This window comes from Notamacropus eugenii, chromosome 2, assembly GCF_028372415.1.
Source record: "Notamacropus eugenii isolate mMacEug1 chromosome 2, mMacEug1.pri_v2, whole genome shotgun sequence".
Classification (NCBI taxonomy): Eukaryota; Metazoa; Chordata; class Mammalia; order Diprotodontia; family Macropodidae; genus Notamacropus; species Notamacropus eugenii.
In genome coordinates this window covers 473,949,905-473,977,095 of record NC_092873.1, presented here as the reverse complement: position 1 = coordinate 473,977,095, position 27,191 = coordinate 473,949,905, and the positions used below count along the sequence as shown (strand labels likewise).

Sequence of the window (27,191 nt, the reverse complement as noted above, 5' to 3'; positions counted from 1 at the left end):
AGAGTTTTTTTATTGCTGGGCTGTGATGAATATACATATATGTGTGTATCTATAATATATATGTGTATGCGTAGGTGTGCACACACACTCATATGTATATATACATACAGCTGGAGAGTCTAATGCAAAACCCTCCAAGAGACACTAGAATGTTTTAACCCTGTGTGTCTTGGAAACAACAGCATAAAAAGATTCACAAGAAACAATATAAGTAGAATGAGACAGTATGTGTTCCAAGTGGACAAAAATTATGTGTTCCACGTAGAAAAATCACTGAGCCTCTCACCTAAGAGATGATCTTTATATATTTATGTATGTATCTTCCCCATCTGCTCTCCATGTGGTAAAGTACTTATTTCTATTCTTCTCCTACAATATTCAAGGAATAAATGAGAGTGAAATGATCACACTCTACCTCTAAGATTCTCCAGGGTCTAATGTGGAAGGATTCCATACAGCTTTTTACATCATGGTAACAGTATTAAAAGCTGGAAGGGTCCGTAGAGATCACCTAGACAACTCATTTCAGAGACAGGAAACAGAGTCCCAGAGACTTCATGTTATGTAACCGTGACTATAAAGATACTAAGCAGCAAATCCAGGTCATTGTGTCCTCTGATTTTCTATTTAGGACTGTTTCCATTGACCAAACTGCCTCTTCTACAATCCATAATTCTATCCTGAGAAGTATTAAGATAAGTGCTAGATGTACTTCCAGTATTCTCAGCTTACTTCTTCCATTCTTAAATTGGGCATGCAAAAATGGACCGTAAGAAGAAGCTAGAAGTGTTTTCTTCTACAGAGAAAATTCATTTCCTAGTGATGGGGTTGGGGCATGGTGGATGGGAGAAAGAATCAGGCAGATTATTATGTTAATTCCTCATGTATCCATATACACTGTACACCTTCTGTGTACAATGTCATGTCAATGCCAAAAGAGAACCTATTTATAGTGAGATTCATGCTAAATGTCTATTTTTTGCACACTTTAAATGAATTTTATTGGTATGCTCAGGAGAGCTTCCACTGTAGTAAGCTACATTAAGTCACCTTAGTGTAGCTATTTAGGAAATTTCTTTTTTTGTATTTGAAAAATAATTTTATCTGAGAATGGTTGACATGGGAATACCTGTTTCATCTTATTTATATAAGGTTTGGTTTTCTCTTTTAGTGGAAATTTAAAACTCATCTAATTTGAGAAACTGAACTCACATGCTATATTTAAATGGAATACTTGAGCTCTTTTCTACTACCACAATATATTTGTTCCTTGTCTTATAATTCTTAATTAAGGTCATCTCTGAGAATTCCTTTACAATATCACCCAAATAGTTCAAGACGTGCACAAAAACCTCAGCTACAGACAATGTCTATTCCACTGGCTCATGGAAAGATGCAAGAGAGCTTGAGACAAATCTACTGGGATTCTGGATTGGATGTGAGCAAGATATGGCCAAATAACAAAATCTCATACTTTGAAGGGACTTTAAGATACACCTTCTAGTTCAGCCTCTGTCTGAACAAGGATCCCCTCCAAAACAGACCTGATGAATGGTCACTAAGCCTTAGCTCAAAGATCAGTGAGTGGGGAACCACTACCTCCCAAAGCATCTCACTGCACTTTTAAATTATGAAGAACTTAAATTATTAAGAACTAATTTTAGGAACTTTTTTTCTTTCCTTGAGTCTAAATTCCTCTCTTTGCACTGTCTTCCCATTGCTCCCAGTTGTGCCCACTGGGGCCAAACAGAACAAGTATAGCTTCTCATCCATTTTGTAGCCCTACATATCTTTGAATACTGATGTCATGTTCCTAGCAAGTCCTCTCTTCTCCAGATTAGACATTCCCAGTTCTTTCCACCATTCATTTGTCTAACACAATGTAATCCTGCCCTATTGGGTGCATTCAACTGAGCAGTCCCCAGGAGGAGATGAAGTTGGAGGCAGGAACATGGAGAGGTAGGATGCACCTATTTAAAAGTGGGCTCCCTGAGATGGGCAGGAGCTGCACGAGCACTAGGCAACCTCCAAATGAAGAGAAGGAAGATGGGGAGGAGATGAGGAAGAGAACAGTTTACCTTGGTTATGTACATTCATGTGAGCAATCCTTGGATTAGTAGAGGGTGGAGGAGAGAGAGGGAAGACAGTTTTCCCTGTTTGGGTGTAGCCCTACTGCGCAGCCCAAGGGAGGAAGTAGACTCAATATTGAGACAGACGAGGAGTGGAACTTTCATGATGGAAGATGGTCCCCAGGAAAGAGGCAGGGCTCGCATTCATATAGTTTCATTTGACAGTGAGGGGGAATCTATCAGGTCAGAGTACACTGAGGAGCCCCAGAAGAAAATGGAAGGGGAAGGGCATGGAAATTAAGTAGGAAAGGAACAGAACCAGATATCCCTTAATCATTGGGAACAGTGGGCCCAGGGAAAAGCATACCTGTAGATGCTGAAACCCTGTGAGAAAGTCCCAGTTATGCCACCCTAGTCATAGGTTTTGCTTTTCAATCCAAAAATAACTAAACACATTGAAAAAGCAAACAAAACAGGGGAGCCATGATAGCTCTATTACTAAAACTCTAAATCTCTATCACCACCACAGTATTTTCTTTGATAGTTACTGAGGATGAGAGAAAATCAAGATACAGAGAGAGTAAGGAGTCATTAAGAAATCCTTACTCAAAGTGAATCTTTCCTCAAAATGAACTTTCATCTGGTGCTTTACACAAATTCCATTAAAATTTTCAGACAGAATACATTCTTTTTTCTCCATCACTGGCATTTACAATTTCCAATTTTGTTTATGGGTTAATTCATTAGACTATTCCCAAGAAATATAGTGCTTTGGTATGTGCTGGCAGTTCCTTGCATACCATCGTCCTGTTGCTCAATATGTCTCACCTCCCCACCCTGCTGAGATAATTAATTTGTTCACTAGTCCCATCAAAACTCAAAAATAGTTTCTTCTTACTGTTCTGGTAATAAATCTGGTTGATCCTGATGGGAATTTAATTATACTTCCTTCATCAAAATACCAGAGATACCCATTACTAGGGTTTCTGAAACTAAAGAAGAGCAGACCCTTTATAACAGAAAGGCTATGTAACACTATCAAGTTATTGATCATGTAAATGAGTGGGAAGGCTCCTAAACACTTGAGTCCTATACTTGGTCTTACGCTATTTAATATTTTGTTAATGACTAGAATAAAGGTATAGATGCCATACTTTACAAATATGAAAAAGATACAAAACTGGGAGGAATAGTCAATGATGGATGGCAGAATCAGAATTCACAAAGGTATTGATGGGCTAGATCATGAGGCTGAATCTAGGAAGATGAAATTTAATAGGTTTAAATGTGAAGTGTTATGCTATGGTTCAAATATCAATTTCACGAGTCCAAGATGGGGCAGGTATGGCTAGACAGCAGATCAGCAGGGGCAAAGAAAGAACTATCCCTTTCAGTGGATTGATGGATCAAATGGACTACAAGCTCAGAGTGAGTCAAGAGTGGGATACGAAAGAGTGCATTCACCGCCAACAAAGAGATTAAAGCAATTATTAGGAGCTATTTTACTCAATTTTATGCCAATAAATATGATATCTGAGTGGGATATGGTGGCCAAAAACTAATAATGCAAGCTTGGACAGCATTTAGAAAGGTATAGCGTCCAGGTCTAAGGAGGTCAGACTACATTTGTTCAATGCTGGATCCTACATTTTAGGAAGGATATGGACAAATGTCATATCTGGAGGTGTATTATCAGGATAATGAAGGACCTGCAGATCATACCATAAGAAGGTTAGGTGAAGGAACTGGGAATGTTTCTCATGAAGAAGAAAAGGTTTTGATGAAATGTCATCATCGCCATCCTTGCCACCCCCATGATAGCTGTCTTCAAGTATCTGAAGGCTTGTCACATATCAGAGATTTATTATTCTTATGCTCAGAAGCCAGAACTAGAAGCAACAAGTGGATGCTGCAAGTTCTCTAAAAGGAGAATGTAAAGCATCAGGGAATAGTATGTTTCTTCTGATTCTCAAGTAAGAGGGTGTTATAGAAAGGACTTTCCTTTAGGTATGGATTGGACTAAATGACTTCTGAGGTCTCCTCCAGTTCTGAAAATCTATTTTTTAACTTTCAATTTTGCTAAAGATCTGAAATTTCACTGATTGGGGGGATGCCCTCCACTGATAGAGAGAGTAACTCCTCTCCACATCTTAGTCACTGTCATGAGTAATTGCAGCCAAAAGTTCATCACCTAGTAGTCAATTTTCTGAAATTGGAAATTAAAAAATATTATTGTTCATAAATAACCTAATCATTGAGCTTGACCTATGAGCCTCCCACAGAAGAAAGATTTTCCTTGCCTCCCTGAAGTATTTGTACAAAAGTAATATGGTAGCAAGTCAAAGTGAATGTGTACCTAAACTGGTATCAGAAAAGAGGGTCCTACAGGGCATATTATGTTGATGACCTACAGTGGATCACAGAAAGAAGGATGTGAATAGGAGTTTTACTTTTGATGGAATGCTGGATTTTTGTATGAGAGCAAAACATTATGATATATCCCAGTCCTTCATGTACATAAATCAGGCATCTACTTTATGAAATCTAATGAGAAATCCACTGCCAGCTAGCCAGAAGGAGGAAACAGGTGAAAATTTAGAAATTTTTCAGTCAAGCAAAAGTAGTTCTTTAGCGTTTAGTCTGTCAAAGAAAAGCTAATACTACAGCAATACATCTTCACCTGCCTAGAAAATCTCAGAGGCAAGAGCAAGGATGAGTGATATCCTTGGCCTCTGCCCTATCCATATAAAGGTATGAGATCTCTGTGGGAGGGACAGAAGAAGCTTGGTGTGCTCCTTTACCACAGCAGATTAAAAACTTCAACTGAAAGCCCCGATTATGTGCCTTTGGGATGTGGGTAGGAAGGGAAGCTCATTCTCTAAAACAGGTTGGAGAAACTCTAGACCAGATCTGGCCTCCCAGCCTCTCCAGGAACCAAACTCAAACCTTGCCAAGTCATCATTATTCTAGAAGAAATTGCAAAAGTTCCCATTATCCCAATTCTACCCTAAAAGACAGATCTATAATAGAGATTTTTCTCAACCTTTTTAAGATTCCTTCATTTTAATTTTTGTTTATTTCTTCTAGCAGAAATGCAGAACACTGGAGCTGGAAAAGACCTTAGAAACCTTTTAGTCCAACGTCCTCATTGAACAAACGAGGAAACTGAGACCTAATAGCCAAGATTACACAGATAATAAGTAGTAACTCTTTACTTGAACCCAGTTTTTCAGAATTCAAGTCTACAATGCTACAACATCTTCCAGAGTCTCACCCCCACCTTCCCCTCTGCTGTTTCCAAAGAAAAATTGAACATATTCTATATTTTGGGGGTCCTCGTTTTGGGAGTACTCACTACACTTTTTAAGATCATTGGAAACATCCTAGCGACCCAATGATATAACCACAAACGATTTCTAGTGCTGCCTGAAATTCCTCTGAAATGTGATTGTGGGTTTCATTTTATCACTCTACGATACCTCCATTAAATTCTCACTGCAATGATTTTTCATGGTGTGAAAGTTTTCTAGCAAGGGACAAGCTCTGCCAGATCTTAGGATGCTGGAAAAGCTTTGACTCTGGGCTGGCTGGAGGACCATCTAAAGACTAGCCAAGCTCAGTGTGCATAGGCTCAACATTACCAGGAGGGTCACCAGGTAAGAGATATTTGGGGCCAGAGCATCTCATGTGATCATTTACTAAGATGTAAAGGAATTGTGACCTGCACTGGTGGAAAGACTATCCATACACGTAAAATCACAGGTCTTTTTACAGTTGAAATACAGTAGTGGGCTCCAGCCCCCTGTGTATGGTGACCAGTCCAGATGGTGGTCAGCAAAGCCTGCTGTAGAAAGCTCTAGCAACTCCTGCCGCGGCTTATTCTTCTTCCTCTTTCCACCCCCAACCCGGCTTGTTTGTGCTTGGCTTGAATGTGACTAACTTTGTGGGATATTTTTTGCATGGCAGCATTTGAATGTTTTATGATTTAAACTCCCTCCTTGTCTGTGTTTTTCTTTTTTGTTGTCATTTTGTTTGTTTTCCTTTAGGCGGCCCCCTCCTGCAGTTCCAGGACGACCATCCTAACACACTCACCATTCATCTCCTTTTGTATCCAACAGCATTTATATCGTGGTATTGAAAACAGCTTTCATTGGCATTGTATGCTGCATGTACAGAAAAGTTTTTATTTTTGATCACTGCCTACAATAAAACACCAAAAGTTTATTCTGTATAAAGAAATTAGATGTGTCTGTTTTTTCCTTTGCTAAGTGGAAAAGTTTAAATGGAAATTGTGCACATTGAAATGCAGACTAGTTAAAAGGAAGAAAGAACAGAAATGATCAGAAGGTTTAATGAGTTTGGGAATATAAAAGAGAATACAGAACGAGACATCATTCTGGCAGAGGGAAATGATCTCTCTTAAAGTGAGAGCCAATGAGAAGATTAAATAAAAATTGGGATTGTCTAGAAGAGTCACAATGGTCTGGATTATTTTAATCGGGCCTCTGGAAATCCCATAAATAAGAATTATTATGTCTACCTTTTCCTAAACTCTCACAGTAGGAGATAAAATATGTTAGATCATGAAAGAAACAGGAAGTGTGAATCACATAAAGTCTCCCAAATTCCAATTGGCAACTGCAAGACAAAGAAATATTACCCAGAATATAGGGTAGAACATCCAAGGGATGCTGTCACTTTAAGAAAAAACATGATCTTTGTTGAGTGACGATGTTTTGGAAGAAGAGAATCTAGGGCATAGGTTTCAACAGAGAGAAAATAATTTTAAATTTTTTTCTTCACTTTTTAAAAAGACAACTGTCCTGAAAAATGGAACTAGATAAAGGGTGTCACTCCTAATGGAATACAAATCACACCATATATAGGGCATAAACTTTCCATAATTCACAATGGCTTTAGATACAGTTCACACTTTGTGAAACTCTGTATTGTCTAAATTAGAATAAAAGAAACTACCTTCTTTATCTGTGGGACTGAGCAGACTAAACAATGAAGGGGTTTCAACTTCAAAATCCACTCTTGTCACATCCAAATCCTACAGATGCCTCTCCATGAGGAAGACTTTAATATATTAGCTATGAAATGAAAAAGTTCTCAGTCTTTGAATACCTCTGGGTAAGTGGAGGATACAAACTTCAGGACTGGAGACCTAGAAGATGCATGATAAAAGCCGGTCTGAAGTCAGAGGGCCTTGCTTCAAATCCCAGGCCGGCTGCTTGCTGCCTGTGAGTCTGGCAAATCCCTTGAGCCCTCCAGATGTCCGTTTCTTCATTTGCAAGGTTATGGAATTGCCTTTTTGGCTCCCTCGGACTTTTCCAGGTCTAAATCTATGATGCCATGATCTTATAAGATAAAAATGCTAGGCCCACTCTCAGATGTGCAAGTTTTGTTGTTGTTCAGTCATAACCAACTCTTCATGACCCCATTCGGGATTTTCTCAGCAAAGACACAGCAATGGTTTGCCAGTTCCTTCTCCAGCTCATTTTACAGATGAGGAAACTAAGGCAAACCAGGTTAAGTGAACTTCTCAGAGTCACACAGCTAGTAAGTGTCTGAGACAGGATTTGGACTCAGATCTTCCTCCAAGCCTACTTCTCTATCCACTGCACCACCTAGCTTCCAGTTATATTTTCTTTTCCTACATAAAACTATCTTTGAGTGAACTTCAGTGAGACACTACAAAGTCTTTTTAGCAAGGAATTCTATATGGAATTTTATAATAATTCCCTCTTTAAAGTGATAAAGAATTATTTTCTAATGGTTTATAGTTATTGATAAGTAGGAAAAGTAGAAGCACAAGTAAAAGGAGGTCATTCCAAACTTACTCTAACCTGGAGATGACTAAATGGATGCATTGTCCTGGATAGAATGTACTCCTGCCCTTTCAAGAGATTTACCTTGAGGCAAACCTCTTGATTTGTTGTATCTGCAGCAATATTCTTATTATATAGCATTCCCATATTATCATGTTATTTCTAGGTTTGTTATATCCCTTCCAGGAAAATATAAAAACATAAATGTGAATTTCTTCTGGTTTGCTCTTTTCAATAATTTCCATTTGGAAATCATCCCAAACATTTTTTCCTATTCTGCACAACCTAGCATTATGAAAGTAAAATATTCAGGATTATTTTAAAGTTACTGACCTGATGACCAGGAGTGTCCAAAGCACAGCAGATGCTTTAGTCTCCCTATAAGAAGGGATGGTCCCTTTGATATTTCTGAAAAGAAAGCAGCAAGAAATAACAGAGAAGAGGTGTGGGGGAGAAAGCAGCTAACAACATAAACCACAGCAAGGTGAACACGCATTATATTTTAATGCTGTTTCTCCATTTTATTGTATTTTCTCAACAAAAGATGGGGCATAAAGATCTATGGGACCTGGAGAAGACAAAGTGCCTTCCAAGTGATCATGGTCTATTGATGGTCAGAGAAATTCAACTACTCTTTCTTTTCTAAAAATGTCATGATACTAAATCTAGGTGCCATTTCAGGAACAACCATTATTGACTTAGCAGCTACAATAGATGCATGAGTTCTAGAATAGTATCAACCAGTTAAATCACTCATAATAGTATAATCCACCATTCCAGAACTCAGAAGTTTTGACATCTAAGAAAGAAAGGAACAGAATTTGTTTTTCAACCAATCAGAAGCCCAGATTGCTCTTTTCCCAAGAGAAGAATGAACCAGGGTCCTGACTACTTCATGGACTGTTTCAGAAAAAAAAAAAAAAAAAGGGGAAATATTGGAATGTTGACCCTGTCATTATGTACTAACAAAGCACTCCTAACTCAGAAGTTATTCCACAATGTCTTGGAACATTTCAGTGAAGAAAACATGCAGCTGGTGATTTCCAAAACCAGGTAACCAAGGCTCATCAGTATAAGAGATGGGCAAAAATCCCCAAAAGGTAAGATAATCCTTCCACTGATCTTTTCCTCATGCCAGATTTAGTGGTAGAGGAATGTCCTTAATCTTTTCTAGATTACATATTCATTGACAGCTCTTTCACCTGATATCTTGGAAACCCACAGGAAAATACAATTAGTTCTGGTGAGAAGGGCAAAAGTTAGCACAGCCTTTCACTTGCCTTCTTGGACACCCAAGGCATTTTTAAGCAGATCTGTCTTGGTGAGCACTTGGTTGCCTAGGCAGAGATCATAGTATTTACTATTTGTAGCAGCTTGCACTTAGGTTATCCTGTAAGATGTACAAAGCCCAGATTTCCTCCTGATAACTCTCTGACGCCTTCTAGGTAGTAAGGCACTATTGTCAAGAATGAGGACATTGAAACTCAGAGAGATCCTGTGACAACCCCAGGATCCACTGGATCTCATTCTCCTGTTTTCTCCACAACTGGGGAAACTTGGTACTTGCTCACCTCCATATTTTCACTTTGGTCAACATTAAATACAATAGAAATCCTCAGAAATATGCACTTGGTAGTGGGTTTGGCTTGGTTTGATTTTTTAATCATGATTGCCTGACTGTTCAGATGGGCCCTATGCTTCTGAAACAAACCTTTTCCAAAGGTGAATCCAGTGTGAATAATATGAACTTCCTAGGTGAGGACCTCATCCATCCATCTGTATTTGCATCAACATACACATACACCACCTGACCTGGAACACCAGGATGCCTGAGGCTCTCCTTTTTCATTTGCATCACTGCTCTGCCTGTCAAGCCAGGGCACCAGCTTATGTGGGACAAGGGTTAGCATGTGAGCTGACGCCAGCACAACCACATTTAGGTCAAATAGAATTCTCCAACAAACGCTCTCAGGTCCTGGGTGTCCTGTTTCTGCATGTGCAAAGAACTCTATAGGTACAAACCATTAGATCCATACAAACTATGCATCCTCAAAACACGAATCAAGATGTACTTCTAGACAGGCTATGCCAAAGGCCTCACCCACTCAAAAGATCAGGTAATTGAACAAGAACTATTCATTAGACACCTCCAAGGCTCAGAAGTGGTTTATGGAGCTTCTAAATTTACTGCCAACTTATCACTTAGTTTATAGAGGCATCTAGTAGAGAGATAGGCCAGGACTCAAGAAGACCAGCGTTTAAATATAGCCTCAGACAGCTACTAGCCGTGTGACCCTGGACAAGTCACTTAACCTCTGTTTGCTTCAGTTTCCTCAACAGTAAAATGGAAATAATAATAGCACCTATCTCACAGAGTTGTTGTGAGAATCAAATCAGATTAGCCTAGCACACAGTAGGCACTTAATAAATGCTTGTTTCCTTCCTTGAGGATCAGTTTGGGGTGCTATCGCTCTGCTCGAAGTAGACAAAATTTAAGAGGCAATGGAGAAAGTATGAGTGATCAGATTAAGGAGAGATCTCTTGCCAATTTTCTTTTTTTTCCCCACTTTCCAGCAGCACCTCCCTGTCCCTCCCCCCCCCAAAAAGCTTTCTGCTGCATAGACAAAAGTCAGTCTTACATGGCATAAATACTGTTTATTTTGCAATTTTGGAGTAAGGGATCCTTTCTGAAATGTTTGCCTAAAAGCCCCAATCCCAAGTTATATCAGTGACTCGTTCACAGCAAAAGTACTGTCACAGAATCATCAGAGCTAAAAGATGCTTTAGCGGTCCTCAGAGTTCCGAGGTGCCACAGACACTGTCCTCAGCATCGTGGCCTCAGTGTTGTAACACTGAGTGGGGCTGAACCAGATCAAAGTGTAACTGGAAAATATACATAAAAATACTGTGGAACGGAGATGATGTTTATATATGGTTTCCCCAGTCCATATGCACTCACAGGGATCTGTAGGTATGATGGAGTGGCTCTCCCATTTCTATTTGAGTCTTCTATCGCCACTAATAGTACAAACCTGTTCTGCAGCTCCACCTCCCAGCTCCCACATACTCCTTTTACAAAGGAGGAACCTGCAGCCTTGCTCAGCAGAGGCTCGAGTCAATCCCTCTTCTTCTGAGGCTTTTCCCAGTACTCTTTCCACTGAAACCACATGATCTGTTTTTTGCATATGAAGTTAAGATAAAATGGAGAAGGTGTCATGCATGTCCTAGTGCCCTCTGAGTCTGAATATTGCTTAGACTGAGGAAGGAAAGAGCACAATACGAGAAGTCATCCTCTGAAGCTCCCCCTAGAAATCAATCAAGTATTAGAACAAAAGTAACACATCTGTACTCAATTTTTAGGGGGCCTATTGCTTTACCTTTCCTTATGATTGACTCCTTTCAAAGTGTTTTTCATCCTCACCATGACCTCCCTTCACCCCACCCCTCAGCACCCTCTCAGACCATCATCACCTCTTGCTACATCCTCCTCCCTTCCCTGTCTACACTGTCCTCTACTCTCCAGTACTGGCTCCTTTGTCCCATTGACACTTGCCTTGCCAAATATCCACCCTGAATTACTCCTATCACTTAGCTCTTCCACTCCTGCTCATGTCTTGCTGAATGGCACTGGAGGACATTACAAAACCCTGCTGACTGCATTTACTACAAACGTACATGATATGATCTCAACTGGGCCCATGCAGCAGCAAGGGAATCTTTTTACTCCTCCCTAATTGATTCTTTCTCCAGATACCACAGCAGCTGTTCCATGCTTCTCTGCTCAAGTCCCTCACAGGCCTCCCTTCCTTCACCCTTTTAGCTGAGGACTTCGCCTGCAACTTTCCAGAGAGAATCAAGACCATCTTCAGTGCTGCTCCTTATCTTGTGGGCCCTGGATATTTTCCACACTCCTCTATCTTCTCCTTTTTTCCAGTGTCCGATGAAAAGGTGGCCCTTCTTGCCAAGGCTACCTCCTCTACAAGTAACCTTGTTCCTATGCCCTCCCATCTTCTCTAGCAAATTGTTCTCATAACCACTCCTCCCTCTTTCTAATCTATCTACATGTTCCTTCCCTAATTGTGACAAACATGCCTAAGTTTCCCCATCATTTAAAAAAACCCCATCACTAGGTCCTACCATCATCCCCACTAGTTATCTTATATTTCTCTTTCCTTTCTGAGTGAAATCCCTTGGAAAAAAACTGTCCACCCTCATTATCTCCATACCTTCCCTCACATTCATCTAAACCCTTGGCATTCTGGTTTCTAACCTTATCACTTCTCTGAAACTGTGCAAGTCATGTCATCATTTCTCTGATGGCATGTTCTTCTTCGGCAATGAAGGACAAACACAACAACAACTCTCTCCAAAGCTACCAGAGATATCTTAGTTGCCAAGTCCAAAGGTCTTTTCTAAATCCTCATTGGTTTTCACTTATCTGAAGGTTTTTATACTGATGACAGCCCTCCCCTCCTTTCTGATTTCATGACCCTACTTTGTCCCCCACCTACCTGCCTGATCACAGCTCCTCAGTTTCCTTTGCTGAATCATAATCTCCTTTCTATATCCTTTCATTTATTGACTCCATCAACTCTCATGGGTTTAATGATCTCTATGCAGCTGAATCCCAGAACTATTTATCTAGCCTGAGTCCCTCTCCTGAGCTGTAGCTTCACATTACTAACTGCCTAGTGGACATTTCAAATTGGATATTGTAGGCATCAGAAACTCAACATGTCCAAAACAGAACTGGTTATTTTCCTCCAAAAACCATCCCTTTTCTGAATTTCCCTATTTTCCCCCAAGTTAGTACCACAGCTCAAATAACGATTTGAGACTCCAGTGTCATCCCTGACTCCTCATTCTCTCTCATCCCGTGCATACAATCAGACATCATCATCTGTAGTTTCTGTCTCTGCAACTTTCCCCTGCTCTTCCTTTACCCACTACCCCACTCCTGCTCCTGCTCACTGTACAAGAGGACTACTGCATCTTAACTGATCCATGCTCCACAAAGCTGCCAAACTATTTTTCCTAAGGCACAGGTCTCACTATATAGCCCCACTCCTCTTTCCCACTTAGTAAATTTCAATGTTTCCACATAACCTTTATGGCCAAATATGAACTCTTGTGTTTGGCATTTAATGTTGCTGAAAACCATCCTACCTTTTCAGTCTTTGTCACTCCTTTGTCACTCTTTCCTAACACCCTGTCATCCTGCTACACCAGCCTTCTTGCCATTCCTCTTACATTATACTCCATTTCCCATCTCTATCTTTGTATTGACTGGCTCCTATGCTTAGAATAGTCTCCCTTCTTGCATCTCTCAGCTCAGGGACTACGTTATACTGGAGTGCTTTCCTATTTCCTGTCTTCAACTGTCTTCACATCCAAGGTTATCTTTAACTGATTTATGTGTATTTTGTACCTGTCAATCAATCAGTCTGTCTGTTTGTCTATCCAACCATCTATCTGCATCTCTTTCTCCTAGAATATAAGTATCTTGAAGGCAAGGACTATTTCACTTTTGTCCCCATGTCCCTAGAAGCCAGAACTGGCACATAGTGGTGATTTAATAAATGATTATTGTTTACTTCATTGATAAGATGTTGGAGCAATGCCATCCTTTCCTGCCCAACTCTCTCCAGCCTCACAACTTGTGATAAAAACCATAACTAACTAAAAAAATAATTAGTTGTCCAGTTGGTTGTCCAAGAGATGTGATCCCCTATACCAATATTGTGACCCAAGAATTATAGAAACATTCTGTCCAGAATAGGAGAAAATCTTAGGCTGGTCTGGGATCTCATTTGGGATGAGGGTTAGCAACTGCTAGTTTCTGTCCTAAACTTCCTCCCTTAGGGATTTCCCATAGGCCAGTGAGAATTCTAGTTGATGGTGCCAGGATATTTTGAGGAATTATCTTCCCCCACAAGCCTGTAATTTCTGAAATTCCTGATGAAACTAGAGAAAACATGAGTAGAGGAGCCCCATGGCTAGCCTGGCCAGGGCACTGAGTGGGGTAGGAAGCTGAGCAGTTGATTCTTAGTGGCAATTTTTTCCATGTCCATGCTTCTTCCTATTTCATGTCTCAGGAATACTGTAAGGTTGTCCTCATTCATCTTTAGAAAGCACTTAGAAAATTCAGCAATTAACAGGCCTTTATTCAGCACCTATACATGGCAGGCACTGTCCTAAGTGCCAGGAATAAAAGACTAGGAATGAACCTACATCCATAGAAAGAGAAGAGTGCTGAGGATAGGCACTTTTAATACTGCCACAATTAGGGGGAATCATTTGAGTGATGATTCAGCAAAAGGGATGAAAAGGAATGAACAGACAGGTAAGAGGAGAACAAAGAGGAGAGTGATGTTACACACACACACAAACAAACACACACACCCCAGAAGAGATTACAGGAGGAAAAGGCACTGTAGTGAGTGGGAGAGCAAATCTATTTGTTGTTATTCAATCATTTAGTTGTGTCCAATTATTTGTGACCATGTAGACTATACTACCCTTGAGGTTTTCTTGGCAAAGATACTGAAGTGGTTTGCCATTTCCTTCTCCAATGAATAGGCAAACAGAGATTAAGAGACTCACACAAGGTCACACAGTTAGTAAGTGTCTCAGGCTGAACACAGTAGACTCAGTTCCTCCTTATTGCAGGCCCAGTGCTCTATCCATGGATCCACCTAGCTGGCTCCTCTCTCATTTAGGGAGGTGTAAAAGAATTGCTTTGCTCTAGTGAGGGCCCAGTTGAAATCATCTAATATAAACTTATAGTAGTCCCAGTCAGCATAGTTTCATGATTTCCTCCAGGTTGGTTGAACAGCACATGAATGGGAATAAAGGCAGTGGATGGTGGGAGTATTCCAAGGCTGGGATTTGAAAAGGCCAGATCTTTCATGGGATAAAGGGGCAAGTGTCTTGAGAGAAGAGAACAGTGTAAAGTTGAATTGGCTCTCCAGGGAGTCAGTACAAGGAATGGAAGAAAGTATAGCCTGTACAGAGTCACCCCTAGTCTTGGAAATAACTGAGGGTTGCTAAGATTTAAGGTCAAGGTGAGGATAAGCAGGGTTTGGAGTGACAATGCTGAGAGAGAGGTGGCATGACAACAGATTGGGAGGAGATAAAAGAACTTCAGAGTTCCTAAATATAAATATTGAATGTCATGGGAAATGGATAAGTTGTATAATTGGGAGGTTAAGATATTTGAAGGAATATCAATATGGATGTTGAAGTCCTCTAGTTTGATGGGAAGAGGGAAAGACTGTGATCCAGGCATTGAACTCATTGAGGAAGGAAGACTATCCTAGAGGTCTGTAGACAATCACCAAGAGCATTTTGGTCAGGTAATAGAGGTGGATGCATGAACTTCACTCAGAGAAGGAGAGGTTACCATATGATGGTGGCAAGGAAAAAACCTAGAAGTGGCAATGGGGAATAAAGAATTTCTAACGCCCCTTCCTTGACCAATGAATCAGGGAAAATAGATGAAAGTGCATCATCCAGTGCTAGAAATGGTGGCCAGAGAAGCTATGTTATCCATCAAGGGGGAATCAGATCTTAGTGAGAGCCAGAAAGCAGAAGTGAGAAAGGAAAAGATTTAAGATGAAAGTAAGTTTGTTGCCTATGGAGCAGGCATTCCAGAGGGCACAGTGGAAGGGGTGAGTAGTTTTTGGTTGGGATTTGAGGGGGGAGGGTTGAGGGCAATAAGTATATGGTATCAGTCAGTGCAAGATGGAGAATGGGTTTGAACAATGGCAAGCAGATGTTCAGAATCACTGGCATGGAGTGACTGTGGTGGTGTGGAAGTATATTCATGATTGAAGAATGAGTTACCATAGGTTAGCATTATCCACAGGGTTTCATTTTCAGGTGGAATGGTCTCAGGGCATCAGGCAGCTATGTGTAGCTAGAAAGCGGAGTGAGTGGGAGGGTTGCATGGATAAAAAGGCAAGCCCTGTAGAGCCATTGGTGGCTGTAGATAGTGTGTCTGGAATATTATGGAAGGCCCTAAGTAAAGCAGAGCGTGAGGGGTTGTTTAACTTGCATGAACAGAAAGTTTTGAAGTTGTTCTTCTCCTTAACCTCTTCACATCTGTCCCAATAGTGAAGTTAGCCAATATTAGATCTTAGTCCCCTCCATCTCCTCTCAGCTGAGAGATATCACATTTTGTCTTCGCTCTGGTAAAACCAGTAGAGGCAGACATTATTTACATAGGTATCTTCCCTTTAGGTCAAACTCTGAGCCTCAAATCTGAATGTTTAGTTACTTTGGCTTAAATTAAGGCTCAGGAAATAGTTTCTAATCAGACAATGAATATGACTCCTTCCTCAGTTTCCTATCTAGAAGGATCACACCTAGAACCAGATACCAAAAAATGATTAAGTACTTTGATTTAAGGGATAGCAAAAAGTCTACCTGCTTAGAAATCCTCCCACCATCCTCATATGGTACATGAAAACCCTACTGTTTTTGCTACTAAAAATATTAAATCTCCAGAAAGGGGCTCTTAAAATGTACATATGTTACGGGGGGGGTAACACATTATCCGATTACCACAGCACACATTATGTATGACTGAAAAAGGAAGTGGTCTGGTCATAGTAAGGGAGAGAGGTAACAAATAGGCCAAGAGCTGGACTGGTATCCATTAAATATGAAAAGAATGAGAGGGAGGCCTCACAAGGGATTTATGGAAAATCATGGACAAGAATCAGACAGGATGAAAAGTCCAAGCAGTGCTGCTGTCAAAATGAAATTCTTAAGCATAGATCTGACCATGTGATCCTTCCCTCATCCCTCCACCCCATTCAATAAGTTTATTTGGCTGCATATCACCCCTAGGATCAAATATAAGATCCTTTTTTCAGGCATTCAAAGTCCTTCACAGCCTGGGCCCCTGCTTCCCTTGTCTTCTTACACCTTACTCTCTACCATATACACTGCAGTCCAGTGACACTGGCCTCCTTGTTGCTCCTTCACAAGAAACACCATCTACTGACCAGACATCATCAATGGCCACCCTCCACACATGCAGTGCTCCCCCTCCTCATCTCTATCTCCTGAATCAGCTCCTTCTGTCACTAACATTATGAAGGCCTCAATTTTCAATGCCAATATTAGACTTTAACTGGTTGGAGCTTGGAGAATAGGCGAAAGTCTTTAGGAAGAAATATAGTTAGATGTTATTTACACACAAAAAAGGGAAGGAAGGAAAGGGAGAAAGAAAAAGAAAGAGAGAGAGGGAAAGAAAGGAAAGAAAGGAAGGAAGGAAAAAGAAAGAAAGGAAGGAAGGAAGGAAGAAAGGAAGGAAGGAAGGAAGGAAGAAAAAGAAAGAAAGAAAGGAAAGAAAGAAAGAAAGAAAGAAAGAAAGAAAGAAAGAAAGAAAGAAAGAAAGAAAGAAAGAAAGAAGAAAGAAAGGCAGGAAGGCAGGAAGGCAGGAAGGCAGGAAAGAAGAAAGAAAGAAAGGCAGGAAGGAAGGAAGAAAGGAAGGAAGGAAGGAAGGAAGGAAGGAAGGAAGGAAGGAAGGAAGGAAGGAAGGAAGGAAGAAAAAGAAAGAAAGAAAGAAAGGCAGGCAGGAAGGCAGGAAAGAAGAAAGAAAGAAAGGCAGTAAGGAAGGAAGGAAGGAAGAAAGAAAGGAAGGAAGGAAGGAAGGAAGGAAGGAAGGAAGGAAGGAAGAAAAAGAAAGAAAGAAAGAGAAAGAAGAAAGAAAGAAAGAAAGAAAGAAAGAAAGAAAGAAAGAAAGAAAGAAAGAAAGAAAGAAAGAAAGAAAGAAAGAAAGAAAGAAAGAAAGAAAGAAAGAAAGAAAGAAAGAGTTCAAGATATCCACAAGATGGCACTGTTGCTTGGACCTGCTTCACCATTTACTGAGCTTGAAATTCAATATAAATAAATATATGACTAGCCCCCTCTGCTGACAAAAAAGTGGAATCTTTTTTCTTTTAATTCTTTGCTCATGCTTTGTATGAGGTCCTTGAATATTTTTCACTCACTGAAAACACTGTAGTTAATTGTTTGATAAAACCCTACACACATTCCCAGAAGACAATTGCACTTGAATACAAATAAGAAGTCAAGGATGCCACCAAGGTGGCCATGTAGAGACCTTTTTTATAAGGTCACTGAGCATTATTTTGTGTTTGCCCTTCACTGCTGAAGAAGACCATGCCATCAGAGAAATGATGACATGACTTACACTTGACTTTGTTTTGAGTGAGGGAGGGCTGTGCAGGTCACCAGAGCCATCTGGATCCAGTGACCAGATATTCATCAGGATGACTGGAGATGACCCAGGATAAACTGGGAGACCTTGGTCCCTTTAGGCCAAGGTCTATGCAGGTTCTCATTTAATGTTGGAAGAGGTACTGTTGAATCCAAGTTAACCTAGATGCTCTCAACTTCTCACTTGCATGCATCCCAAAAATCCAATCTATTATGAGGTGGTCTTGTTTCTACCTTCACAATATTTCTCATATACTTGGTCTCCTGGTCTCAAGTCTCTCCTAACACCAGACCATCCTTACTCAGCTGCCAAAAAGATCTTCCTAAAGCTCAAGTCTGGTCATGTCACTCCCTCCCCGGCACCAATAAAGTCCAGTGGCTCCCCATTATCTCCAGGACCAAATGCAAAATCCTTTGTTAGGCATTTAAAGCTCTTTAAAATCTGGCTACAACCTTTCAGGCTACTTACACTTTATCCCACTTTAGGTATTGACCCTGGCCTTTTTGCTGTTCCTTTCAGGATATTTCCCCACTCCCTGCCTTTTCACTGACTGTCCCCCATTCTTGGAATGCTCTCCCTCTTAGTTTCCCTGGCTTTCTTCAAGATTTAGCACAAATCCCATTTACTGCAAGAAGCCCTTTCTGGTCCTCTCTGAGGTGAACATTAATGATTTAAGTATTTCTGAACTTAGTAGCCCTTTATGACTTATCACTCAAACTTGCCCTATTCATTTGCAATTTATTTGTATTTATTGTTTCTCCCACCTCTTGGCAGTAATAAGTATATAATCTCATTGCTTATGGCATGAAGGACTAATGGCCTGAATTTCTAACTGAAACTGCAAATCACCCTTATTGTAGTTACTTCAAAATTGCCAATCAAGTTTCAAGGCCATTTTGACCTTAACTACAAAAATTATGATTTTTAAATTTTGACTATATTCCTTTTTAGTTCTCACCTTAGACAGATAAAATACACACACACACATATATATATACACATGTGTATACATGTATATATGTATGTGTATATGTGTACATATATTTGAATTTAGTTTGACCTCCTATAGAATTTACTATTTCCTCCATTCATATTGTCATTCTAACATTCCAATTTCCCTTCTCTGGACATTCCATGATATCCTTAATCAAGTCTGACAACCAGAGCTACATAAAGTGGTCTAAATGTGGCTGCATCAGAGTTTACATCGATATTTGTTACATAAGTTCTAGGAAGTTTTTGGTTTTGTTTCCCAAACCTTTCCTCATTATATCTAACACTAATTATATCTAATACTGTTTTGTCCGCTTTGGGTTGAGGATCACATGGAGCCACTCTCCTTATGGACAAATCAGCAATGAGTTGTGTGTGTCTTCTCTTGATCAGGGCTAGCAGATCAGAATAATTCATCTTTTTTCCTGCTTCTTTGTTACCTTGTGCCCAGGGCCACTAGCTTGAAAGGATATATCTCCAAATACAAAGTTATCTGGATGGATCATAGGGTATATATAGAAGAATACTATGAGATAAGGCTGGCAACATAGGTTGGAGACCTGTTATGGAAAATCTTGAATGTCAGAGTAAAGACTTTGGAATTTTCTGCATTGACAAAAAAAAAAAAAAAAATGAAGGCTTTTTCAAGAAGGGGATAGATATAATCAGAGCTATGCTTTCATATGTGGATTGTGAAAAAACTCATTCAACTATCCTACAGTTCCACCCCAGATAGTAAAACTCTGTGTGTTCTAATCATCAAAGATTTGTTGAAGTATTCATTTGTCTGAATTCAAAATTTTAAAAGAACACCCTAAGGACTACATGGCTTAAGACACTGGTCCAACATCCTGACCAAAACCACTTCTCTGAAACATCTTTCCAGAGAAAAATAACCCAGTCTCCACAAAGGAATGGAATTTCATTCATTCTATATGAACACCAACTTCAAATGAAAATCCTCCCTTGCCCCCTCCTACTGACATTACCCTGAATATCTATAAAGTCTGTGCAGGACGCAGATGCTGTTAACCTAATTTTAAAAGGATCCATAGGTTGAGGTCAAATGATCTATGACCTTGATGAAGCCCTAAATAGGTCAATACTGTGGCATGACAAGCAAAAAATATAATCTTCAGCTGCCTTAATAGACTAGGGAGACGATGATCCTGATGCAACCAGCCTTGGTCAGAGCACAATGTGGACGATGTGTTCACTTTATTCCCCTTTGGGTACTGACACTGGCCTTTATGCTGTTCCTCATAGGATACTCCCCCATTCCCTGCCTTTTCACTGAATGTGGGCACATATTCTTGGTAAACTGAAAGGTATCCAGAGGACTATGAAGAAAGGCCATGAGTGTGTATTATAAGGAACTAACAGAGGGTGACAGCTGTCTTTCTAGTATTTGAAGAGCTGCCACATGGAAGAATAGACTCATTCTACTTGACCAAAAGTGAACCAAAATTAGGAGCAAGGGATGAATGTTACAAAGAGGCAAATTCAGGCCTGAGGTCAGGGAAAACATAAAATTCAAACTGGCTGCCTTGTGCACTAGCCATGTACTCCTGTTCACTGGAAGCTATTAGACAATGATTCAATGGCCTCATGTGCAGTGATAGTTTAAGCATAATACAAGCTGGACTAGATGTCCTCTGAAGTCCCTTTCAACCCTGAGATACAGCTTTCTAGGATTCCAGTTCAGTGTGAATGGTACCCCCAAGAAATTACAGGAACATGGGCCCAGAGTTCATGAAAAACTGGTGTATTTTTACTGGTCATCTTTCTTTTTTCCATTTATTCATGAATTTAATCAACAATGATTTCTCTACTGTGTGCAGAGCTTTGTGGTAGATGCTGAGAAAGATACAAAGTTTGGATAAGTTATGGTCCCGGCCTCCATAGAGCTCAGAGCTTGGCAGGGGGCTACTACATAACTACAATACGGACTAGGGTACAAGAGCTGCCCTGAGTAGTCCTAGGAAGAAGTTTGTTAGCAACAAGAGACATCAGTCTCCATGTAGCACTGGGGTCGGAGATCACATAATGGCTGGGGCCCATTGCACAACCTGTGGCTAGCAGGAAAACTTCCTCTACATCTTTCACAGGCATGCCTGTGGGCTGCTTACAGCTTGCGAGCTGCAGGTTATGTAAGCATATGCCAGATGAATGACATACCTCTAGCCATGGAGAAGGGGAAGCTAGAGGACTCTCCTGCCTACTTCCAATGGCAATTTTTTGAGCACAAAGCAGATGAAATCAGTATGAGCCACAACTGGAAGGGTGGTGGAAGGTTACAGAATATCTGGGATGACAGGTGAAAGAATTTGAATTTTATTCAGCAGGTAATCATGACCCACGCTGAAAAGTCAGGATGAGTGTGCCTTGTCCATACTCCATGCCCTTGCAGCTAGATGGAGCCATTAGAGCACTGGGCTCAAATCCAGACTCTGACACTTACTGTATGACCCTGCACAAGACATTTGACCTGTCTGCCTCATTTTCCTTATCTGTAAGATGAGATCATACTAGCACCTACCTCCCAGGTTGTTATGATGATCAAATGATTTAATAATTACAAAAATCTTAGCACAATGTCTGGCACCCAGTAGGCACTTAATAAATGTTTATTCCCTTCTTCCCCTTTAGAGGAAAGTCAAATGAAAGAACTGACTTTTAACTTCAGTTTTTAATACAAGACTACACCATGCCACTGGCCATAATAAAACTGAAATACAGTGTCAGTATCATTCCTGGACCTCTGAAGGATCCCATCCCCTCCAAGGCAGGACAGGGAGATATGACCCATCACCAACATTCTTCTCCCACTGCTGTTGTCTCAGACACCTCCCAATCTGCTGCATTCATGAGAGACCTTCTTCCCCTCATTGCTGCTTTTTTGGGGGGAGTCTAGTCTTTCAGCCTTTAATACCAGAATGTGGGGAGCTCCCTGCACTCCCCAAGCTAGGTGAGGAACCTAGATAGGTCTTCTTTGATTTCAGCTTCATCCCAAGGTCCATGAATATTTTCTTTGAAAAGCTGCAAGCGGATGAGATAGTAAGGACAGAGGCAAGAGATAGAGACTAGCAGCAGGGCAAAGAGTATGGCTCCCACACCACTAATGGTTAATAGACCAGCCAGGGCAGAGAAAGCAAATAGCAGTGTGACCCCCACATAACTGCGTGGGGTACAGGCCTTCAGTTTCTTCTGTAGCATTGGCCACAATGCAAAGATCTGGATGGCGAATGTCACCATAATGAAGGCATGAAGGGACCGAGGCAGGCGGGAGGCTAGGCAGACAGAGGCAAAGATGGCCATGTTCAGAGAGAGAGTGCTGGACACAATGGCAGCATTGGCACCATAGTCAAAGAAGATAAGGTGACCCAAAAGCATGAAAACCGACATGGCATAGATGGTGTCAGTGCTGACAGATTCCGTCAGTGTCTTCAACACTGGGGAAAAGCCATAAGTAAACGTGATAAAGACCAGGGCACTCTTCAGGTCAGCCCACCGTGTGCGCCCACTCTTCTTCCGCCCTGCCCCTCCATCAATGAGGTCAAACAAGACATAGCCAATCAGGGAGGAAGCCAACCCAGTCCCAAAGAGCCAGTGTGGTGCTAGCAGACCCTCATCCATATACCACCAGATGACCACAAAGACACAGACGCTGCACAGCTGCTGTATCACCACCCCAGACTCAAAGACCACAGACCAGTATTGGTATTTCCGGGCAGAGATGTTTTTTCGGAGTTCTTCCAAGAACCTCTGATCCACATAGTTATCAGGGAAGGGCTGACGCTCATATAGCACCTTCTGCCACCCTGCTGCTCTGGTGTTGGCCATTGGTTGTGAACATAGGCCCTTCTCATCCAAACAAAGATGAGATTTAACTCTTGCCCATAAGTCATGTGCTAGCTCTTCAGAAGGGCTAATTCTTCAGGAGGCTGTAAGATGTGCCCTCTCTGGAATTTCCATGCTCTTCTGTACCAGGTGATTTTCTAGTCAATGTCCATTAGATGTTCCATTGTTGCATTAGATGAATAAGGTCAATCAAATTTCTGGAGGGTAGGAAAGGGGTAGGGTGGGAAAGAGAGACAGAGACAGAAAGGACAGAGAGATAGAGAAAGAGAGGAGAGAGAGAGAGAAGAGGGAGAGAGATAGAAAGAGAGAAGAGGAAAGGGATGGAAGAGGGAGAGAAAGGGAGAAAGGGAGGGAGAGAGGGAAAGGAAGGAGGGAGAGAGAGAGAGAGAGGAGGGAGGGAAGGAGGGACAGAGAGAGAGAGAGAGAACATCAGTTAATCTATGGAAAATGAAATCTTTAGAGGTCAACCAAGAAAAAATTAAATATCCCAAATCAAATCTACTTGGCCCATTAAAGTTAGAATAAGGTAGATATGGTTATAGACAACTGCAAAAAACTTCCCAAGTGCATGGCTTTTTTCTAACTCCAGTTAGAAAGTGAATGGCAAGATGCCTATCTCTAAAGAGAGTAGAATGGTCCTGGTACAATGAGGGAAAGGGGGAAGGAATAAGCATTTATTAAGTGCCTACTATTTGCCAGTCACAAGGCTAAGCTTTTTACAAATATTATTCCCTGTGACTTGAAATCACAGGGCCTGAGTGTGACTCCCATCTCAGCTACCTAATACCTGCGTGACTTGAGTTTTTTCGTCCATAACCCGAGGAAGTTGGACTAGGTGACCGCTGAAGTCCCTTCCAGCTCTAAATCTAGGATCCTAATATATAAGACCTACAGAGCCAAACTCCTCCACACCAAAGGTGTCAAACTCAGGGCCCACTCAAGCTGCCAAGCCTCCCAACCAGATGAAAATGGAATTGGGAAATGTTTAAAAAAATAAATAAAACCCCATACAACATAGTGTTAATTTGTGGTTTTCTAAGTCACAAGGGTTTCTATTTGGGTTTGTCACCCCTGCTCTAAATCATATTTAGCTTTACAGGAACCCAAATCAGTGGGACAGACACTAGGAAACTGGAGGAATACAAACCAGAGCTAAAGAGATATTGCTAAATAAATTATCACTATCGGCTTTCCTTAGATCCTTTTCCTTTTAACTAATATTAATTCCTCACCTACCATGTGTTAGGTGCTAGGAAAGCAACCAAACTTTGGTAAGATATTATAATCTAGTAGGGTTATAAGCCATATAAAGATAAGACATTTTGCTCAGGACAGGGCCAAAGAATATTCATCTGTCAACTGAGTCAGAGATTCTTTCTTTTCTTTTTAAAAATAGTTATGACCCTTTCATATCTGCAATATTCCTGTGAAGGTACTGTTAGTCCCATTTAACAGATAGAGAAACTAAGGATCTGAAACTTTCCTGGGGCTCTATATCCAAACAGGAATGACACCTTAAAATAGCTTATTGCTCAGATGCTGGGGGAATATGCCGGGGGAATATCTTTGACATCATCAGTGGCAGCAAACTGGAGACCCCGAGGCAAACTTCTTCATGTTGTAGCAAGGGCTCAGAACTCCCAGAGTGTGGCAGAGAAGGGGGCATCATCACCCAGTGTTCCACATTCAGGTCCACTGCCACATACTACAATGATAGAATCACTCTAATTAGGGCAGTCAGGTAGGTCTAAAAATAAGGATATCTGGGTTCTGGCCTTATCTCTGCCTACAATTAGGTATATAACCATTCAGGTTATTATTCAGTATCTATTAACCATTCAGTTTCTTCTATATAACATGGGCATGAGGATGAGTGACCTTCAAGGTCCATTCCATCTCTAAGAACCTAGGACTCCATGAATTTCTCACTTGACCTCAAATGAGGTGCTCAGAGTTCTGGTAGGTTCTGCTCCCTAACCTAGGAGGGTAAATGTCATTAAAACCTGCTCTCACCCCGGGAATATGTACTACTCCAACTTGAATAGTTCAGTAGGGAGGCAACTAGGGCAAAAAACCAAAACCTTAGACTTGAGAGTCAGAGGGCCTGGGTTTGAATCCAGACCTGTCTCTTATTATATATGTGAATGTGGATCAGTTTCATCATATATAAAATGCCAAATGCAGGACTTCAAAGAAAGCATGGATGTGCTAGAGCCAGCTCACTCTGGCCTAGGAGAGCTGGTTGTTAAACTCTCAGCACGACCTTGGAAATGGAGAAATACTACAAGTTAGAACTTAATTTGTTTTGTAGTCTGATTAGACATTAGAAAGTGATGGAGATACGGTTAACAATGCAGATTAAGCTTAAAAGTGTGCCATGCATACTTTTTTTTTTGGAAAGTCAGTTGTTAAACACTAACCAGTATATCCCTACTTCTAAGATACCCTCCAGTTCTAAATCTACAATCCCCAAATCCTAGGGTAGTAACAAGAGCAGGAGCCAACACAAATAAGCTTAAACATAATGGAAGTGTTCAGGCGTCTGACTCTTCATGACCCCATTTGGGTTTTCTTGGCAAAGATATTTCAGTGGTTTGCCATTTCCTTCTCCAGCTCATTTTACAGATGAGGAAACTGAGGCAAACAGGGGGAAATGACTCGCCCAGGGTCACACAGCTAGTGTCTGAGGCCAGATCTGAACTTAGGAAGATGAGTCTTTCCGACTCTAGGGCCAAATGCCCCCAGCAAGCATTAACAGGATGCTCAGCATAACCTACTGAAAGCAGAGGACTCTTTTAAAAACCTGAGATGAATTTCAAACGGCCTTGGAATGACTTATCGAGCATGTCTAAAATGCAGTAATCCAAGGCAAGGCGCCCACACCTTATTCTCATGAAAGATGTGCCTACCAAGCTGTCTGAGGTCTCTCCCGAACAGCCTCCCACCTACCTGCTCCTTACACGCCCGGCTCTCACACACTGTAAACCAGCCACTAACTTCGGAGAGCCTCGTGTCCTCCTCTGTGAAAGGAGACAGATGCATCAATCGCTCAGCGCCTCGCCCTCCGAAAGCCCCAAAGGGCTCGTGTCCGGGGGTTCTTGGGCGGCGGGGTCCGAGCCTCTAGGGGGCGGTGTGGCGCAGGGCACAGCAGGGCCAGGGGGCCGCTACGAGGGGGCCTCTAGGGGGCGGTGTGGCGCAGGGCACAGCAGGGCCAGGGGGCCGCTACGAGGGGGCCTCTAGGGGGCGGTGTGGCGCAGGGCACAGCAGGGCCAGGGGGCCGCTACGAGGGGGCCTCTAGGGGGCGGTGTGGCGCAGGGCACAGCAGGGCCAGGGGGCCGCTACGAGGGGGCCTCTAGGGGGCGGTGTGGCGCAGGGCACAGCAGGGCCAGGGGGCCGCTACGAGGGGGCCTCTAGGGGGCGGTGTGGCGCAGGGCACAGCAGGGCCAGGGGGCCGCTACGAGGGGGCCTCTAGGGGGCGGTGTGGCGCAGGGCACAGCAGGGCCAGGGGGCCGCTACGAGGGGGCCTCTAGGGGGCGGTGTGGCGCAGGGCAGAGTAGTCCAGGGCTACACCCAAGAGGGAGAACTGAAGGGACAGGGCCCCACCCCCACCCGATCCCGCGCTCCCAAGGGCCTCAAGCGCCCGAACTCGGGAGATCCCAAACGAATCGAACCGGGGGTCAATGGAACGTCACGAGAAGGGGGGGAAAAGTGGGAGGGAGGGAGGTCTCCGCAGAAGGGAGGGTTAGAGCGGAGTCTCCAAAGAGCATGGGCCCTTTAAGACGTCAGGCGGGCGGACTCTGGGGGTGACTGGACTCGCTCCCCCGGGCCTCAGTTTTCCCGACACCGTAAAATAAGCAGAGAGGACCAATGGCCTGGAGGCGGAAGTCTGGGGTCCCCGGCCCCAACCATCATTTGACGTCCTCACCCCAGGTAGACGACCCTCGCCCCCCCTGCCGCCCAACCCCCACCCTCGGGGCCAGCAGTGATGGGGGGCACGGAGACGCCGACCCCACCCCGCTACCTGTAGGGCCCGGCGGAGGCTCCTCCCCTCGGTCACGGTCAAAGCCACGTCCTCCCAACTCCTTCCTGGGACGGCCCTCGCGCCGACTGCGCAACCGCGGCCGGGGCCTCCTTTGGCGCGGCGGCCTCAGGGATGCGCCCTCTTCGCCCCCTGGTGGCGGAGCGAGGGAAGGGCAGGCCTAA

General features: G+C 42.3%; 3 protein-coding genes and 1 long non-coding RNA gene across 10 annotated transcripts in view; 2 read left to right on the top strand and 2 right to left on the bottom strand.

Annotated features, from left to right (window-relative positions):
* Window positions 1–6,308, top strand: part of DNM3 (dynamin 3) — a 626,037-nt gene extending 619,729 nt beyond the window's left edge. Inside the window, exons 21-22 of one of the 2 annotated variants that reach the window (XR_011975664.1) lie at window positions 5,160–5,725; window positions 6,116–6,308. Coding sequence is in view for 1 of the 2 variants with exons in the window: in XM_072648609.1 (XP_072504710.1) it covers window positions 6,116–6,152 (37 nt within the window). In the remaining variant the exon portion in view is untranslated. The remainder of the gene's footprint in view (window positions 1–5,159; window positions 5,726–6,115) is intronic. The other variant, XM_072648609.1, reaches the window with a different exon arrangement.
* LOC140529744 (uncharacterized) overlaps window positions 1–8,342 on the bottom strand; it is a 36,309-nt gene extending 27,967 nt beyond the window's left edge. Inside the window, exon 1 of the long non-coding RNA XR_011975667.1 lies at window positions 8,237–8,342. This is a non-coding gene — a long non-coding RNA (uncharacterized lncRNA). The remainder of the gene's footprint in view (window positions 1–8,236) is intronic.
* A 577-nt stretch (window positions 8,343–8,919) lies between these two features.
* Window positions 8,920–27,191, top strand: part of C2H1orf105 (chromosome 2 C1orf105 homolog) — a 62,684-nt gene continuing 44,412 nt past the window's right edge. For 2 of the 5 annotated variants that reach the window (XM_072648623.1, XM_072648619.1), the window contains exon 1: window positions 8,920–9,003. In XM_072648623.1, the coding sequence (XP_072504724.1) occupies window positions 8,983–9,003 (21 nt within the window). In that variant the 5' untranslated portion in view covers window positions 8,920–8,982. Of the gene's footprint in view, window positions 9,004–26,498; window positions 26,919–27,191 lie in introns of those variants that run through there. The other 3 variants (XM_072648622.1, XM_072648621.1, XM_072648616.1) reach the window with 2 other exon arrangements.
* Window positions 21,725–27,190, bottom strand: PIGC (phosphatidylinositol glycan anchor biosynthesis class C). Of its 2 annotated transcripts, XM_072648613.1 has the most exons (3): window positions 27,010–27,190; window positions 25,938–26,008; window positions 21,725–23,185 (listed from the first exon to the last, which is right to left on the bottom strand). In XM_072648613.1, exon 3 carries the CDS (start codon window positions 22,968–22,970, stop codon window positions 22,092–22,094), a length of 879 nt encoding a protein of 292 aa, XP_072504714.1. In that variant the 5' UTR covers window positions 22,971–23,185; window positions 25,938–26,008; window positions 27,010–27,190; the 3' UTR covers window positions 21,725–22,091. The 2 variants fall into 2 exon arrangements, with proteins under 2 accessions (XP_072504714.1, XP_072504715.1); XM_072648614.1 differs by lacking the exon at window positions 25,938–26,008 and having other exon boundaries at window positions 27,010–27,108.

Bases quoted from the DNA above. Each gene is read 5' to 3' on its own strand.
- PIGC (XM_072648613.1), bottom strand. From the start codon at position 22,970: ATGGCCAACACCAGAGCAGCAGGGTGGCAGAAGGTGCTATATGAGCGT.